The sequence below is a fragment of the Balaenoptera musculus genome, chromosome 17 (genome assembly GCF_009873245.2).
Source record: "Balaenoptera musculus isolate JJ_BM4_2016_0621 chromosome 17, mBalMus1.pri.v3, whole genome shotgun sequence".
NCBI classification, from domain to species: domain Eukaryota; kingdom Metazoa; phylum Chordata; class Mammalia; order Artiodactyla; family Balaenopteridae; genus Balaenoptera; species Balaenoptera musculus.
The window spans coordinates 8,831,084-8,844,753 of record NC_045801.1 but is presented as its reverse complement, the minus strand read 5'-3'; the positions used below and the strand labels follow the sequence as shown (position 1 = coordinate 8,844,753).

Below are 13,670 nucleotides of genomic sequence, written 5' to 3'. Positions count from 1 at the left end.
TAGTTTTAAAATCACCTGGGTGGCAGGAGTAGTTTCTCTAAGAATTGAATTATACGCTTTTGTCAACTTGTGGTGACATAATGTCTGAGGTTCTAAATATTACACATTCTTACTCTTGACTGGTCTCATTAAGGATGGTACCATATATGGTTGGAAAGATGAATACTGAATTAAATTCAGCTCCCAAATTTGTTATGCCCAATGTAAAAGTACTTCTATACGTTTTTAAAATTTCTGTTCTTACCTTCAGGTTGGTCTCTAGAATTTGGGCTTATTTCTCTATGCCTTGTTGTAATTAGGAAGTAGAATACTAGAATGATGAAAAGCACTGGAAATTCTAGCCTGGTTAGTGTTTACAGAAGAAGGGGCCAGTCATGCTAAGACCCACAGTTCCATTCAGCCTAATGATTCTAATCTTTAAAAGAAATTGTGAATATATTTAATTTTTCTGAGTATATGTTATAAAAGGGGAGGTAAAATATTTTAATTAATATTCAGTCATATGCTCTTATTTTAAGGACAAATGATTTTTTGTGCCTTTGGCCTAATAAAGCTATGTAAATCTTTGTTGACATTCTTCTAAATAACTTGAAAAAGCTTGGTTTCATTGTCAGACCCAAGAATAAATATAAATTAAACATTTTGACCATTTTCTAAAGAGTGTAAACCCACTGAAAGATGACTTTGCAGCTGAGGGTTCTTTAGAGCCACTGTTTTATTACAGTATTCATCTAAGTAATTATAATTGGTTTCAACAAGTGAGAATATTTAGTCTTTCCATTGTTAATACTATTTTTGTGCCTTTCTCTGATAAAGGATATATTTGGCCCCAGGACAGGAAATATTTCAGATCAATTTACCCATTCCCATTCCACCTTTTCCTTAGAAACTATTAGCTTTTGAGAAAGCCAAAATGTTATCCTAGTGATTATTATGATGGCAACTTTGAGACTTCCGTTTTGACTTAGAATAATGGAACTCCGAGCTCTGTACTGTGGAATAGTACTTCTAACTGCCGTGATACCAAGATTGAAACAGCCTTATTGGGGGAGCCAAGATCAAGGAAGATGGAAGTGACACTGACGCTACAACTGCCAGTTTCCCAGCATCATGGTTTTTCCTACAATCTGGATAATCTGATTTTAGTTTCAGTCAGTATACTCTTACATGTGTCTTACTGAGAAGTTCAAGCTCACCATTTAAAGAAGTAAGAAAACAGCTCAGTCCACAATGATGCAGTATTTCCGCTTGGCCTTGAAAAGACAGTAGTGGGGGGAAAACCATTTTACCATGTACCTCAAGGAAGTTCTAATACTGGTTGCTTTAGTAACACCCTGTGCCTTCTGTGGAGGGACTTTGTCTTCACTTCCTCTTGGGAATCTCAAATCAACAAGTAATAGTTTGGGCAACAGTGGAAAGGCATAAGATTTTACAAATGTGAAACTGTTATGATCTTTTCCCTTTATTTACTCAGAAGATGTATGTTAGTTTTTTTAATAGTTCATCTCTGCATCTATTTCTGATTTCATGTTACAACTGTATCATGCAAAAAGATACCAGATATTTTAAGATTGTCTTTTATGATTGAAACTCAGGCTTGCCTCTGTACAGTAAATTTCATCTGTGGACCATAAAAAGAGATGAGAACTAATATGAAATAGCAATTTTGTTATGGAATTATGGTATATTTTAAATTTCTCAAGCTCACTTATATCTGTCTTTTTGTCCCTTTACTACTGAGAGGAATAGGCTGGCAACGTGGCAGCATCTCAGCCTGCTCTGATGTATTACCCCCCCACGCACACCATTTTATTTATTTTTTAAATAGTTCTAACAGGAAATAAGTGGACCAGCCGCTGGATAAACTTAATTCATGTATTTATTCACTCTCTTTCTGTTTCTTCCTCATATATACACCCTACAGAGATTCCAAACATGATTTCTCTACAGAGAATGGAATAGGATGGCTTTCTTCAAAATTTTCTAATAAGTAGACACTGAAATTATTGTTGCGTAGTATATATATGTTCTTCCAGAATCTTATTTTTCATTGTCATGTACCTTATTGATAATTATATACTTTATGCATACTGATTTAGAACAAACAATTTTACAAAGATAATAAAGTTTATACTTTGGGACAAAGTTGCAAGCAAACTGTAAGCAAATTTGAGTAGATTTTAAAGTACGGGTTGTCAGAGAGTAAAAGAAGAAACAGCAGTTGGTGCATGGTCTGTTTGTAATAGTTCTAGGAGTTCCTAGACGTTCAACCAGTTTAGATATGTTTGTACAGCTTAAGGAATTTAAAAAATAATTTAAAAACCCCAGAGATTTGAATTGGCCAGTAATAAGTTATTGATTATAATATCCAGGATATTTGGTTCTTAATCTAAGCAAGAATATTGTGTTTTGGAATCGCTGGATGAAAAGTAGACCATGAATTTAACCACTTTGCTCTTTCTATCTTCCCCATTACTGGATGCTCTGGCCTCTGTTCTGTTTATTCCTATCGGCAGTGAGAGACTAACTCTATTTTATAACTGAAGTAGAGTATTGAGAAATTATCACTTTGTGGGTGGGACTTACAAAAATTTATATTCTACTTCTACCTGGTATTTAAATAATTTCTTGAAACTGCATAACACATTCTGTTAAAATGTTTATAGATATCTTATTTGGATGAGAACTTGTTAGTAATATATTGGTAAGTAATATATTGATAATACATATTTGCAAATAACAAATTAATTTCATTTGCGTTTATTTCCCTCCAATTAATTCTTGAAGGTTGTGATCTATTTCATCTATTGATGTGATTTAAAAGTATTTCCACCACCTATATGAAAGGAAACGAAAAACGTAAAGTGTATTTAGTAGATAGAATAGCAAATATTTGTCCTCTTTGAGTACCCCTTCGAAGTAGGGCCTCTACTCAGTTCCCTGCAAAGGAAGAACCTAATTTCCTAATTATTTTTCTTTTTATTTTTAGTAGTATTTAACCTCAAAAATATTAGCTAGAGAAGAAGAACCTAGTGAATGCAGCTTTAAATGTTAAAGAAATATTCTGTGCTACATCTTGTTTAGTCATCTAAAAATGTGTTCAAAAGTTATATTAATATAGTTAGGATTGAATTTATGATTTATAAACTATTTTTGTAAAATTACTTATACTTTGGGTCTTTTTTCCTCCATTTATTTATTTATTTATTTTTAAAAATTATTTATTTATTTATTTATTTATTTATTTATTTTTGGCTGTGTTGGGTCTTCGTTTCTGTGCGAGGACTTTCTCTAGTTGCGGCAAGCGGGGGCCACTCTTCATCGCGGTGCGCGGGCCTCTCACTATCGCGGCCTCTCTTGTTGCGGAGCACAGGCTCCAGACGCGCAGGCTAAGTAATTGTGGCTCACGGGCCCATTTGCTCCGTGGCATGTGGGATCTTCCCAGACCAGGGCTTGAACCCGTGTCCCCTGCATTGGCAGGCAGATTCTCAACCACTGCGCCACCAGGGAAGCCCCCTTTTTTCCTCCATTTAAACCTACACTTAATACTGTGTGGGACTTGAGCAGTATGGATTATCTCAAACTGCACCAAATAGCAGTTTTAATACCAATCATTGCTGTATCAAAATCATTGTTTTATTCTCAGCCTTTGCTGTTTTGAATTACAATTCTGAGTGATAGGTATTCAACTTTATTATCTAATAATGGAAAGGTGCCTTTTGCCTGATTTAACACTTGGCTCTAGTACTACTTTTTTTGAGAATACAATTTTAATATTTGAATTTCCACTTAGATTACTTAACATCTTTGAGATTGTTACCTGAAAAAGTCAAGCGATGTTGCCACAGGGTAGCTCGAAGTTAGGTGGCATTTTGGGGCACCTTTTTTCTCCTATTAAATATGCTGAAGACAGCTTTAATAATATAGTGGTACAATTGCTGAAGTAAGTTTACTATTATTTTGTCGATTATTAAACATGCTTCCTTTGAGGCCACAGTTTTGTGTGCCTGACTTTGAAATGACACAAAAATGATTTTTGGTGACTTTTTATGTGCTTGGTGGCCATAAGAAGCAGCAAATAAATTTGATTCCATTGAGGGTACCTATCTGGTGCTTAGCAAAGAATCTTGACTAAGTAAATGCCTGTAATTTCTAAATTAAAGTAGAGTTTTAATGTCTTGTAAAGTTAATTATATATACTCCAGATAAAATATTCTGTCTTCTAAAATTCAGAATTAATGGTATATATATTGGAGAAAACTGGAACTCCCAGTTTATTTCATTAATTGTAGAATGAGGCTGTAATATTAAGTAAGTTCAAATGTTGTAGGAAGGATCTGTACTCTTTTCCATTAACATAAAATGGATGTATCCATGTTTTTACCACTTTTGTAAGAAGGTAAGCTACAACTGGGTATAGAAACAAACCTGTCAAGCTTAGGTTAAAGGATCCAGGTGAAATAAAAAATTGGGAGTATTTTTTTAACTAATAATCCAACAACAACAACAATCTTATTTTATATTCTGGATGTTTGGAAGGATTCCTTATATCTTAATATTAAGTCCATATTTTATTTCAGTTGTATAGACAAAGCCTAAGTATTAACAATCTAAGCCATCTTAGGTTTTGGGACATTAAACCATAGAAATTTAAATTTGTACAGAATAAATGTGTATATGTGTGATTTTTTTTAAAAGGGTATTTTTAGTTAATTTTTTTTTTTTAAAAACTAATTGTGTAAGCCACTCTCAAGTTCTAACTCAGCCCCTTGAGCCATTATTAAGGGTGTTTGTATTTTTGACAAGTAAACTTCTGAGAGTGTTGTATTTACTTTCTATAAAAAAGTATAGGGGATTTCAACTGCTAAAATTTTTGAGAAGTTTTAGTGTGAAAGTCAATATTTTTTCTAATAAGCAATTTCTGTACAATTTTTCTCAAGGTTTGTTGGCATCCAAAGCTGTTGGGGTGGATGGTGCTGAAAAAAAGGAAGACTACAGTGAAACGGCTCCAATGCTGGAGCAGGTATGAAATGGTAGCATTTGATTTTTTTCAAGGTTCCCAACTGGAATGATCACGGAGCTATAGTATCCACATAATTGAAATTGCCCTTTTGATCAGATATGGGAATAGGAAGGTAATTAATTGATGCTATATTTTTAACTCTGCCTTCTCCAAGGTATACAGATAAACTACAGACTTCATTAGTGTTTATTTTCAGTAGGCTGGCATTAAAGCCTTTGTCCCCCAACAGTTGAAGGCCTGGAGACAGGCATCCCAGGGTATAGGCTTCCAGCTGGATCACATTTAACTAGCTTACAAAAAGACCCTTACACAAATACCTTTCATTTGTGAGTTAAAACAGGGTTTTTTGACATCTAATAAAGCTTCTTTTGTAAGAAGTTTCTTTTATATTGTAACAATTGGTGTTGTTAGACTGACTACGTGTTTTATGAATTGATCAATGAGCCATACATTTTTGCTAGGATGTATATTTTAATAACTACAAAAAAAAATTTTTAAAAACTATTAAGGGTCTGTCTTTAAACCACCTAATAGAGGAATTTAAAAGTGAAGGTTGCAGTTGCTAGATTTTGCCTTGGCTACCTTCAGATTCCCACAATACCTGTATATAGTGGACTGTGCATGCTTTTCCATTTCCTAAGGGCTTACCTTCTTGGGCACTGTAAGACTATAAGAACACAGTAATAGCCATAACTGGATTTCCTTGGTTCTCCTGTTTTAAAATCTGAGCCTTAATGTAGGTTTAATATACCCTTTTTGTATTATTTCAATTTTCTTTATTAGTAGCCTAATAAAGAAGACTTTACAATGAGTACCTGTTGCTCTTCTCTATATGCGTTTTAAAAACCAGTCCAAATTTAATTGATATTGTATTGAGTTTTTCAGGGTTATTTTAGGCCTGATTTGATAACAGTGCATTGTTTTGGTGCCTCCATTAATGTTGTATTGAATCAATGATCTTTTAAATTGATTAATATGTCAGCGAATCATACCTTCTGATTTTCTGTGGTCATCAAACGGTTAAGTCTTTGCCGTTATTGTCAGTATATCAACCAAATTTTAAGTGACTTTTTTACTGTGTATTACTATATTCAACGTCCCAGATATAACAATATTTTGTATCTTCACCACTGTTTATGGTATTCTCAGAATGCAATAAATCAGGGACTTGGGTAATAAAATGTTTCTGGAAAATTCATTACAATGTCAATCTTTCATTATGCACAATCCTGCTGAGATGAATGTGATTGTGAAAATTATTTATTATATGTGAAAGTTAGTGTAGAGGGCAGTGCCCATTTCAGAGAGAAGTACAACATTTTGAAACTGAGCTTAAAAAAAAAGAAAAAAAATTGAGTAACTCGGCTGTTTTTATTTACATAATCAAAAAAATTTTGAGAGTCCTTCCAAGTTTTTTGTAACGAAGAGACCAATGATCATTAATGAAAACTTTGTAAATTATTTTATATTTTTAAGGAACAGAATGCTGTTCCCCCCCTTTTTTGTCATTCAGGTTGATTTCAGTGTGAAATGTTTTGTAACCATACTCTTAATTTTTGTGCTAAGTGTTTGCCCTTCTTCAAAGTTAAAAAGCCGAGTTATAAAATTCTTAATTACATCTCGGTATCAACAATAGACTTGAAGGAGAGAGATTGTCACTAACCTCTGTTGCCCTAATGAGTAAAATAATGCCACTCATGACGTAGATTTATAACAGGCCTAAGGCCAAAACTTACTGTCCTAAGGGATTTATTTATTTACATTTAAAAAAAACTCAAACTCTGTGGTCTTGAGCCCCAGTTCTCAGATTATTAATTATAGATTATTTAATTGTATTAGGGAATTGTCATGTTATATTTACTTTTGGATAAAACCTGCATTAGATGCATAATTCAGTAAGTTTTAAAAAATGTTAATTTGTCCTTGTTTAGAGGTTAAGCACCTTATCAAGATATTAATTTAAGTATTAAAATCTTGTTTTATAACTTTGTAACTTGAGAGTAATGGATGCTGTAGTGATGTCTCTCACATATGTGAAGATGAACAATAAAATTGTTTATTTACAAGTAATGGCTCTAATTACTTTTCTGGCAACACCTTTTATGATAAGCTTAGGAATCCTTTCTGTATATGGAGGGTTTTTTTCAAATGATTAGTCTGCACTTACACACCTGTGTAATGAGTAAATTCAAGAATAGAAATGATGACAACGCAATGAATGAGACACTTGACGCCAGCCCTTCTGTGTGGCATGCCCAGCGTGCCACCTGTAGCACAGAGGTGCCATACTTAATACCACATATTCACTTTTTTCCCACCAAAATTTGAGCACTTTATAAATATTTTTAGTGGGAACAGAAAGCTGTTTGGTCCCAGACAATGATCTTCCATATTCCAGAGAACTGCAGACTGCAGACCTGATGGTCATCCCTCACAAAAGATATGGAAGTAAAAAGGTATCTTGGGGACAAGCATGTTGTTCATAGAGCTAGTAGTTTGGTTCTTTATAAAAGCCTATTTTAGCATAGGTTTTTTTTTAAAAAAGTGTATCTCATACTTTGCTCTCAGATACATATATCAAAAAGAGATACAGGGTAGGCATTCCAACACCATAGATTGCAAATCCATCGAATGTGGCTGTTCTCTGTTGTCTTAGGACACATTCACATACAGTTTTACATATGTAGGACATTTTACTGCCAAATGAATGAAGATATTCTTTATGAAAGAACTGACAAAGTTCTAATTTTTTTTTAAAAGTATCAGTTGGCAGGAAGAAGGTAAAAACTCTCATCTAAGAATGCGACGTATTTTGTTTTTAAATCCGATGTTTTTAACTTACACTTGGTTTTACTCCTTGTTTTTTTTTTTGTTGTTGTTGTTGTTGCTTGTTTTGTATTGTTTTTTAGTCTTTTAACTCTGTATTGCTGGTGGCTTTGATTTCATGATGCATTATGCTTATGAAACTCTAGCTTTCAGCACTAAAATGAGTTAAAGATAATGTTTCGTTAATTTGATCATTGTTTTCCTGTTGAGATCTTTCTTTAAAGGGAAATTGTCTACTTAAACCTCTGCATTGAACTTGATAAAGGAAATTATTTTATAAAAAAAATCTGAAAGGCAGAAGCTTAAATGTATTCCTCTAATGCTCTAAAACTTGAAAATGCTGTTTATTTACCTAATTATTGTCAATGTCATTGGTAATTATGGTGTCAGAAGAGGTATATTTTAACTCAATACAGAACATATTTGTCCAGTAAGATAACATTTTATTTTCTGAGAATATTATAAATAATACATTTTAAAAAACCCAAATTTAGACTACAAGTTGACAGCATCCCTTTAAAGACAGCCTATTCAACTTTTAGTTAATAATTTGTGGGGTTCTTTTTGGTTTTTCATTTGTAATAGAAATGTTATATGTTGCTTAACAATGTTTTTGGATACTAAAGTTGCTTAACAATCAAAATAGAAAACAAGAACAAAAATGAAGAAACCAAAATAAAAATATCAATTTTTTATTATTTATTCAGGCGATTTCACCTAAACCTCAAAGTCAGAAAAAAAATGAAGCTGACATTAGCAGTTCTGCCAACACTCAGAAACCTGCACTGTTATCCTCAACTTTGTCTTCAGGGAAGGCTCGCAGCAAGAAATGCAAACATGAATCTGGAGATTCTTCTGGGTGTATAAAACCCCCTAAATCACCACTTTCCCCAGAATTAATACAAGTCGAGGATTTGACGCTTGTATCTCAGCTTTCTTCTTCAATGATAAATAAAACTAGTGAGCACAGATTTTTAAAAAATAGTTACTTATCCTATAAGATACATTAAAAACAGTTTGGTTGTAGTTATATTGTATTTTTATGAAGTTGCATTTTAAAAATTCAAACTTAAGTGGATATGATAGGGAAGACTTGAAACTATTTTAGGGGCAAAAACCATTTACATTTCTGACTGATGTATTGTACAGAGGTACAGTGACTGTACTGCTGGTTAAGAAACCTTAGCATTTAATAACCAAAATTCCACTGTAGTTTGACTCTCCTCAACTAATAATCCAAGCACAATGAGAGGCCTGATTCATTACAAAAAAACAGAACAAAACCATTATGAGATACAAAAAGGCCCATGGTGGATGTTTTCCTGAACTCCTAAGACTGTTCTTATGGATAGATTTAGTTATTGTCTCCAGTTGTCTGTACCCCCTTCGGCAATACATTTTATTCAGTTCTTACTGTAGGATTTAGAGTGCAAACTTCAGTTTAATCTTACTAGTGAAAGAAGAAGATTGCTTCCTTGGTCTTATTTTTAAAGATTTTACTGTTTCAATACCACTAATCTTTCAAGAGTTAACTTGGTCTTTTTTTAAATAGCCTTTTGACATGGGTTTGGATATATATAAGACAAGATTTGTGTTGACTGTGTGTTTCTCATGTTTTAGTATTCTAAGTTAGAGACATATGAAAAATAATTACCTGAAAAGTCACTGGGTAAAAGATAATTTTGCTGTTTATACAGTGAATGAATTAGTAACCTGATTATTAAATGAATATGACACATTTCCTTATGAACTTCTCCATATCATATCTTCCACAACAATTAAAAATGGTGACATTGAGAAGACTTCTATCAGTCAAATATATTAACTTTCTCTTGCATTCCATTGCTGTATTTTTTTTGCCAAACCGTGTTTTTCAATTTTTGATCAGGTTTTGGTACTTCTTTGTTTTGTTTTGGTTCTTTTTAATAAATGAGTAGAAAGGATGGAAACAGAAAAACTCAATTGTTTCTTCATAAGCTTCATTTCGTTATGGCATTTATCATGAAATAATATCATTAGTAGTCACTACAATGTCACATGACATTGATACGTATTTTATTTTGCAATTGTTTTGTATTTTGGTATTATGGCCAGTGTTACAGCAACTGAATTTTACTCTTTTGTTTTTCCATTATCACCATGTCTCTTGCATTTTGACTTTTGTAAAATTATTTTTAAATACCCAAAGCATCAACCTTTTTAGACCACTCTTATTTCCTCCTTCTAAATTAACATGCGTATATTGGCTTATGTAGTCCTGCCTGTTCTAAATCATCAAACATGTTTACATGCCATGTAGAAAGAAGAAAATGAAAGGTTAAAAAAAAAAATTTCCAAACTTCTGTTAATACATAGCTAGAAGATGCTTAAATGGCTCACCAAGTTAGTTTTTTAAAACAAAACAAAAAACACGTGAGTACAAGAAGTGTCATATTCTTTAAAAATCCTTGGTTTTTGCCCATAATGAGTACTTAAAGTTGTTTGTGTTCAATTTTTTTTAATGAATCAGGCCCAAATATATGTTTATAAAAATCCATTTGCGGGAACGAGGGTGGGATAAAATTACTTACATTAGTTTTACTTTGGCAAGTAAAGCACTAACTCTACAATGCATGTCAGATTTTTGTCACCTATGCCCCTGCCTTTTTTTTTTCTTAGAGTTTCTAGATTTGTAATGTAGCAAAAGGGAGATATATATATATATATATATATATATATATATATATATATTTTTTTTTTTTTTAAATCTTTGGCTATACAGAGATTATTTTCCCAAAGGAAAAATGGCAGCTAACAACGATCTGCAATTAGAGAATTAACTGTAGTCTGTTACTTGGGAAACTACCTGAAATTAATGTTCCATGTTACTTTCTTTTGGTTCTAGTAGGCTTTAGATTTTAGAAGTTTTGATTAACCCTTGTGAATGAGGGCAGTTTTTGCCTTTGATTACTTTTGGAACATACCATTCCTTGTGGATACCTTACAACATCAGAGGGCAGAATTTGAATCATTTTTCCCATTTTTCTCCTTAAGTATTATAAGATGATCCTGGCATGTATCTGCTTCGTGAACATTGAAGATCTTTTTCTAGGTCCTCCACAGCCTGTGAACCCCCCTAGACCTTTCAAGCATAGTGAGCGGAGAAGAAGATCTCAGCGTTTAGCCACCTTGCCCATGCCTGATGATTCTGTAGAAAAGGTTTCTCCTCCCTCTCCAGCCACTGATGGGAAAGTTTTCTCCATCAGTTCTCAAAATCAGCAAGAGTCTTCAGTACCAGAGGGTAATGTATATTGATTTTCTATAGAACCAAACATAAAAGAAGACAAAACACTGAGATAAAGCTTATTAAAATATTAAGAAATTTCTGCTTTTTCCTTAACATCTTTTGGACTTATAAGCACATCATTTAATTCTACAAGTATTTATTTAGTGCCGTCTTTATTTCCAGGCACTGTTTAATTTATATAACATTTTAATCCACATGGATATTAACTGAGGCAGTGTATTTATATTAACATATTACATTCTTTATTTTGTGTAGTGCCTGATGTTGCACATTTGTCACTTGAGAAACTGGGACCCTGTCTCCCTCTTGACTTAAGTCGTGGTTCGGAAGTTACAGCACCGCTAGTCCCAGATCCCTCTTACCATAATGAATGCCCCAGGGCAGAAAAGGAAGATACACAGATGCTTACAAATCTTTCTTCCAAAGCAGTAACTGATGGAAGAGGAGCTCCAACAGCATCAGGTAAAAAAGATTCATTTTACCAGTTAGCTAGGCTTGCATTTATACAGTAAAAACAGTTTGATGTATAATTACATTATTTTAATATGTAGTTCCTCTTCTTAAATACTTCTCCATAACATCTGTGGAAGATAGGGTTTCTCAGTCTGTTTAAAGTCCTTTTGTGTGACCGTTTACTATCATATTCTCTGGATATACTTCTTATTTTGTCACTTTAATCTACTTCCTTCTCCCTACTTCTTATATCCTGTTTCTACTAAGTAGGAATTATTAGAGCTAAATATAATTGCAGAAGTTTCTTGGTTTTGAAGCCAGAAAGTAACTTAATGGGCTCAATACTTAGGCTTAAGGATTTAATAGAATTTAATATTTAAGAAACTCTTAGCTTAAATTAATTTATATACCTGTATCTTACATATAATCCCATATTTTGGAGCAGAATCTCCAAAATTTAAATGTAATTTGTTGTAATGTTATTTTGGGAGTCTAATGTGTAAAATCAGCCATACTCAATAAGACATTTTTTGATGCTTTTATGACACTTACTGTAATCTGAAATCTTTCGGAGGTATTTTATCAAGTTGATATTTTAATCTAACAGAATATTAGATTTATATTTATTTATATTTCCCTTATATGGTTACATTGTTTTACTTGGAAGTTTTATAGAATTTTAACCTCAACCAAAGAGTCCCTACAGTAAAAGGAAAAAAAAGGCAAATACTAATTTCAAATGCTTTTCCAGTAAATTACTAATTTGGAATTATCAGTAGATGGATGAATGAGGTGAATTGAGTCAGTTCAGAAGTAGGGAAAAACATAAAACTGTTTTTTGATTAGCAGCCAGAGAGCACTGGGGATAATCGATTTTAGTAGCATCTTCTCTGAAACCACTTTATCAAATCCTTGGGTGAAGTATAAAATAGAGCTTGCTCTTTTCTGGTGGTGGTGTATATTAAAATAAAATGATTGAAGTAACTTAAGAAGCATACTTTTTATATTACTGCTGTTACCTTCTTGTTCCTTCTTTCAAAGTGAAAGTGTAACTAATATTAAACATACAGTGTTCTACAATTCCATTAATCAATAAAAGACTGAAGTTATTTTGTATGTGATAGTGTTTCCATATCTTGTTTTAAAAAAATCAGTGCCCAGATTTGAAGATTTGTAGGCTTTGAAACATTTCTTGTCATTTCCCAGAACTGATGCATTGTCTTTGGACAATTTCTAAGCCCCTTCTATCTGTAGGGTAATTAATTTTTCTTTTCCCTGTTTTCACAAGATTTCTGAATCACCTTTAACCCTTTGAGATACTTTTCCTGGTGAAGTTCTTATGAGTCCTTTAGCAATCTGGAATTTGTTGCTGTACTGAATATATGAAAAATATGTTCAAGTTAAAATGATATATATTCATTGGGGAATTTATTTTTATTTATTTATTTATTTTTTAAATGATAAAGTCATTAGTTTTTTAAATGTGTATATTTTTACTTTATGTATTTAATTTATTTATTTTTGGCTGCTTCGGGTCTTCATTGCTGCGCGCGGGCTTCTCATCGCGGTGGCTTCTTTTGTTGCGGGGCACGGGCTCTAGGCGCGTGGGCTTCAGTAGTTGTGGCTCACGGGCTCTAGAGCGCAGGCTCAGTAGTTGTGGCACACGGGCTTAGTTGCTCTGCAGCATGTGGGATCTTCCCAGACCAGGGCTCGAACCTGTGTCCCCTGCATTGGCTGGTGGATACTTAACCACTGCACCACCAGGGAAGCCCCGGGCATTTATTTTTAGATGTGCATTTGAAAACGTTTGTATTTTCTTTTATATAGCAATAGTAACAAGACTGAAAGGTAGACGAATCTAAATAACTGTATAATAACTAAGTTATGTTAGTTGAGTGATGTATCCTAAAATGTCAAAGTAGTGCTTGTACATGGAAATCTTTAATTCCAGTGACTTTGTGTCTAATCAGAGTACTAGCCTAGTGGTTTGATTTTTTTTCCCCCAGAATTTCTGGTATATTTGTGGAGATGTAGCTAATTATCATTGGGGCGTGGTTCTTGTTTCTCATAATGGTTAAAAAA

The 13,670-nt window shown here is 33.1% G+C and overlaps 1 protein-coding gene across 1 annotated transcript in view; it reads left to right on the top strand.

The window, feature by feature from the left end:
- The window catches only part of PHF20L1 (PHD finger protein 20 like 1), an 80,808-nt gene that overhangs the window by 27,893 nt on the left and 39,245 nt on the right, over positions 1-13,670 (top strand). Inside the window, exons 9-12 of the mRNA XM_036829824.1 lie at positions 4,941-5,023; positions 8,557-8,809; positions 10,941-11,129; positions 11,391-11,597. Coding sequence (XP_036685719.1) covers positions 4,941-5,023; positions 8,557-8,809; positions 10,941-11,129; positions 11,391-11,597 — 732 coding nt within the window. The remainder of the gene's footprint in view (positions 1-4,940; positions 5,024-8,556; positions 8,810-10,940; positions 11,130-11,390; positions 11,598-13,670) is intronic.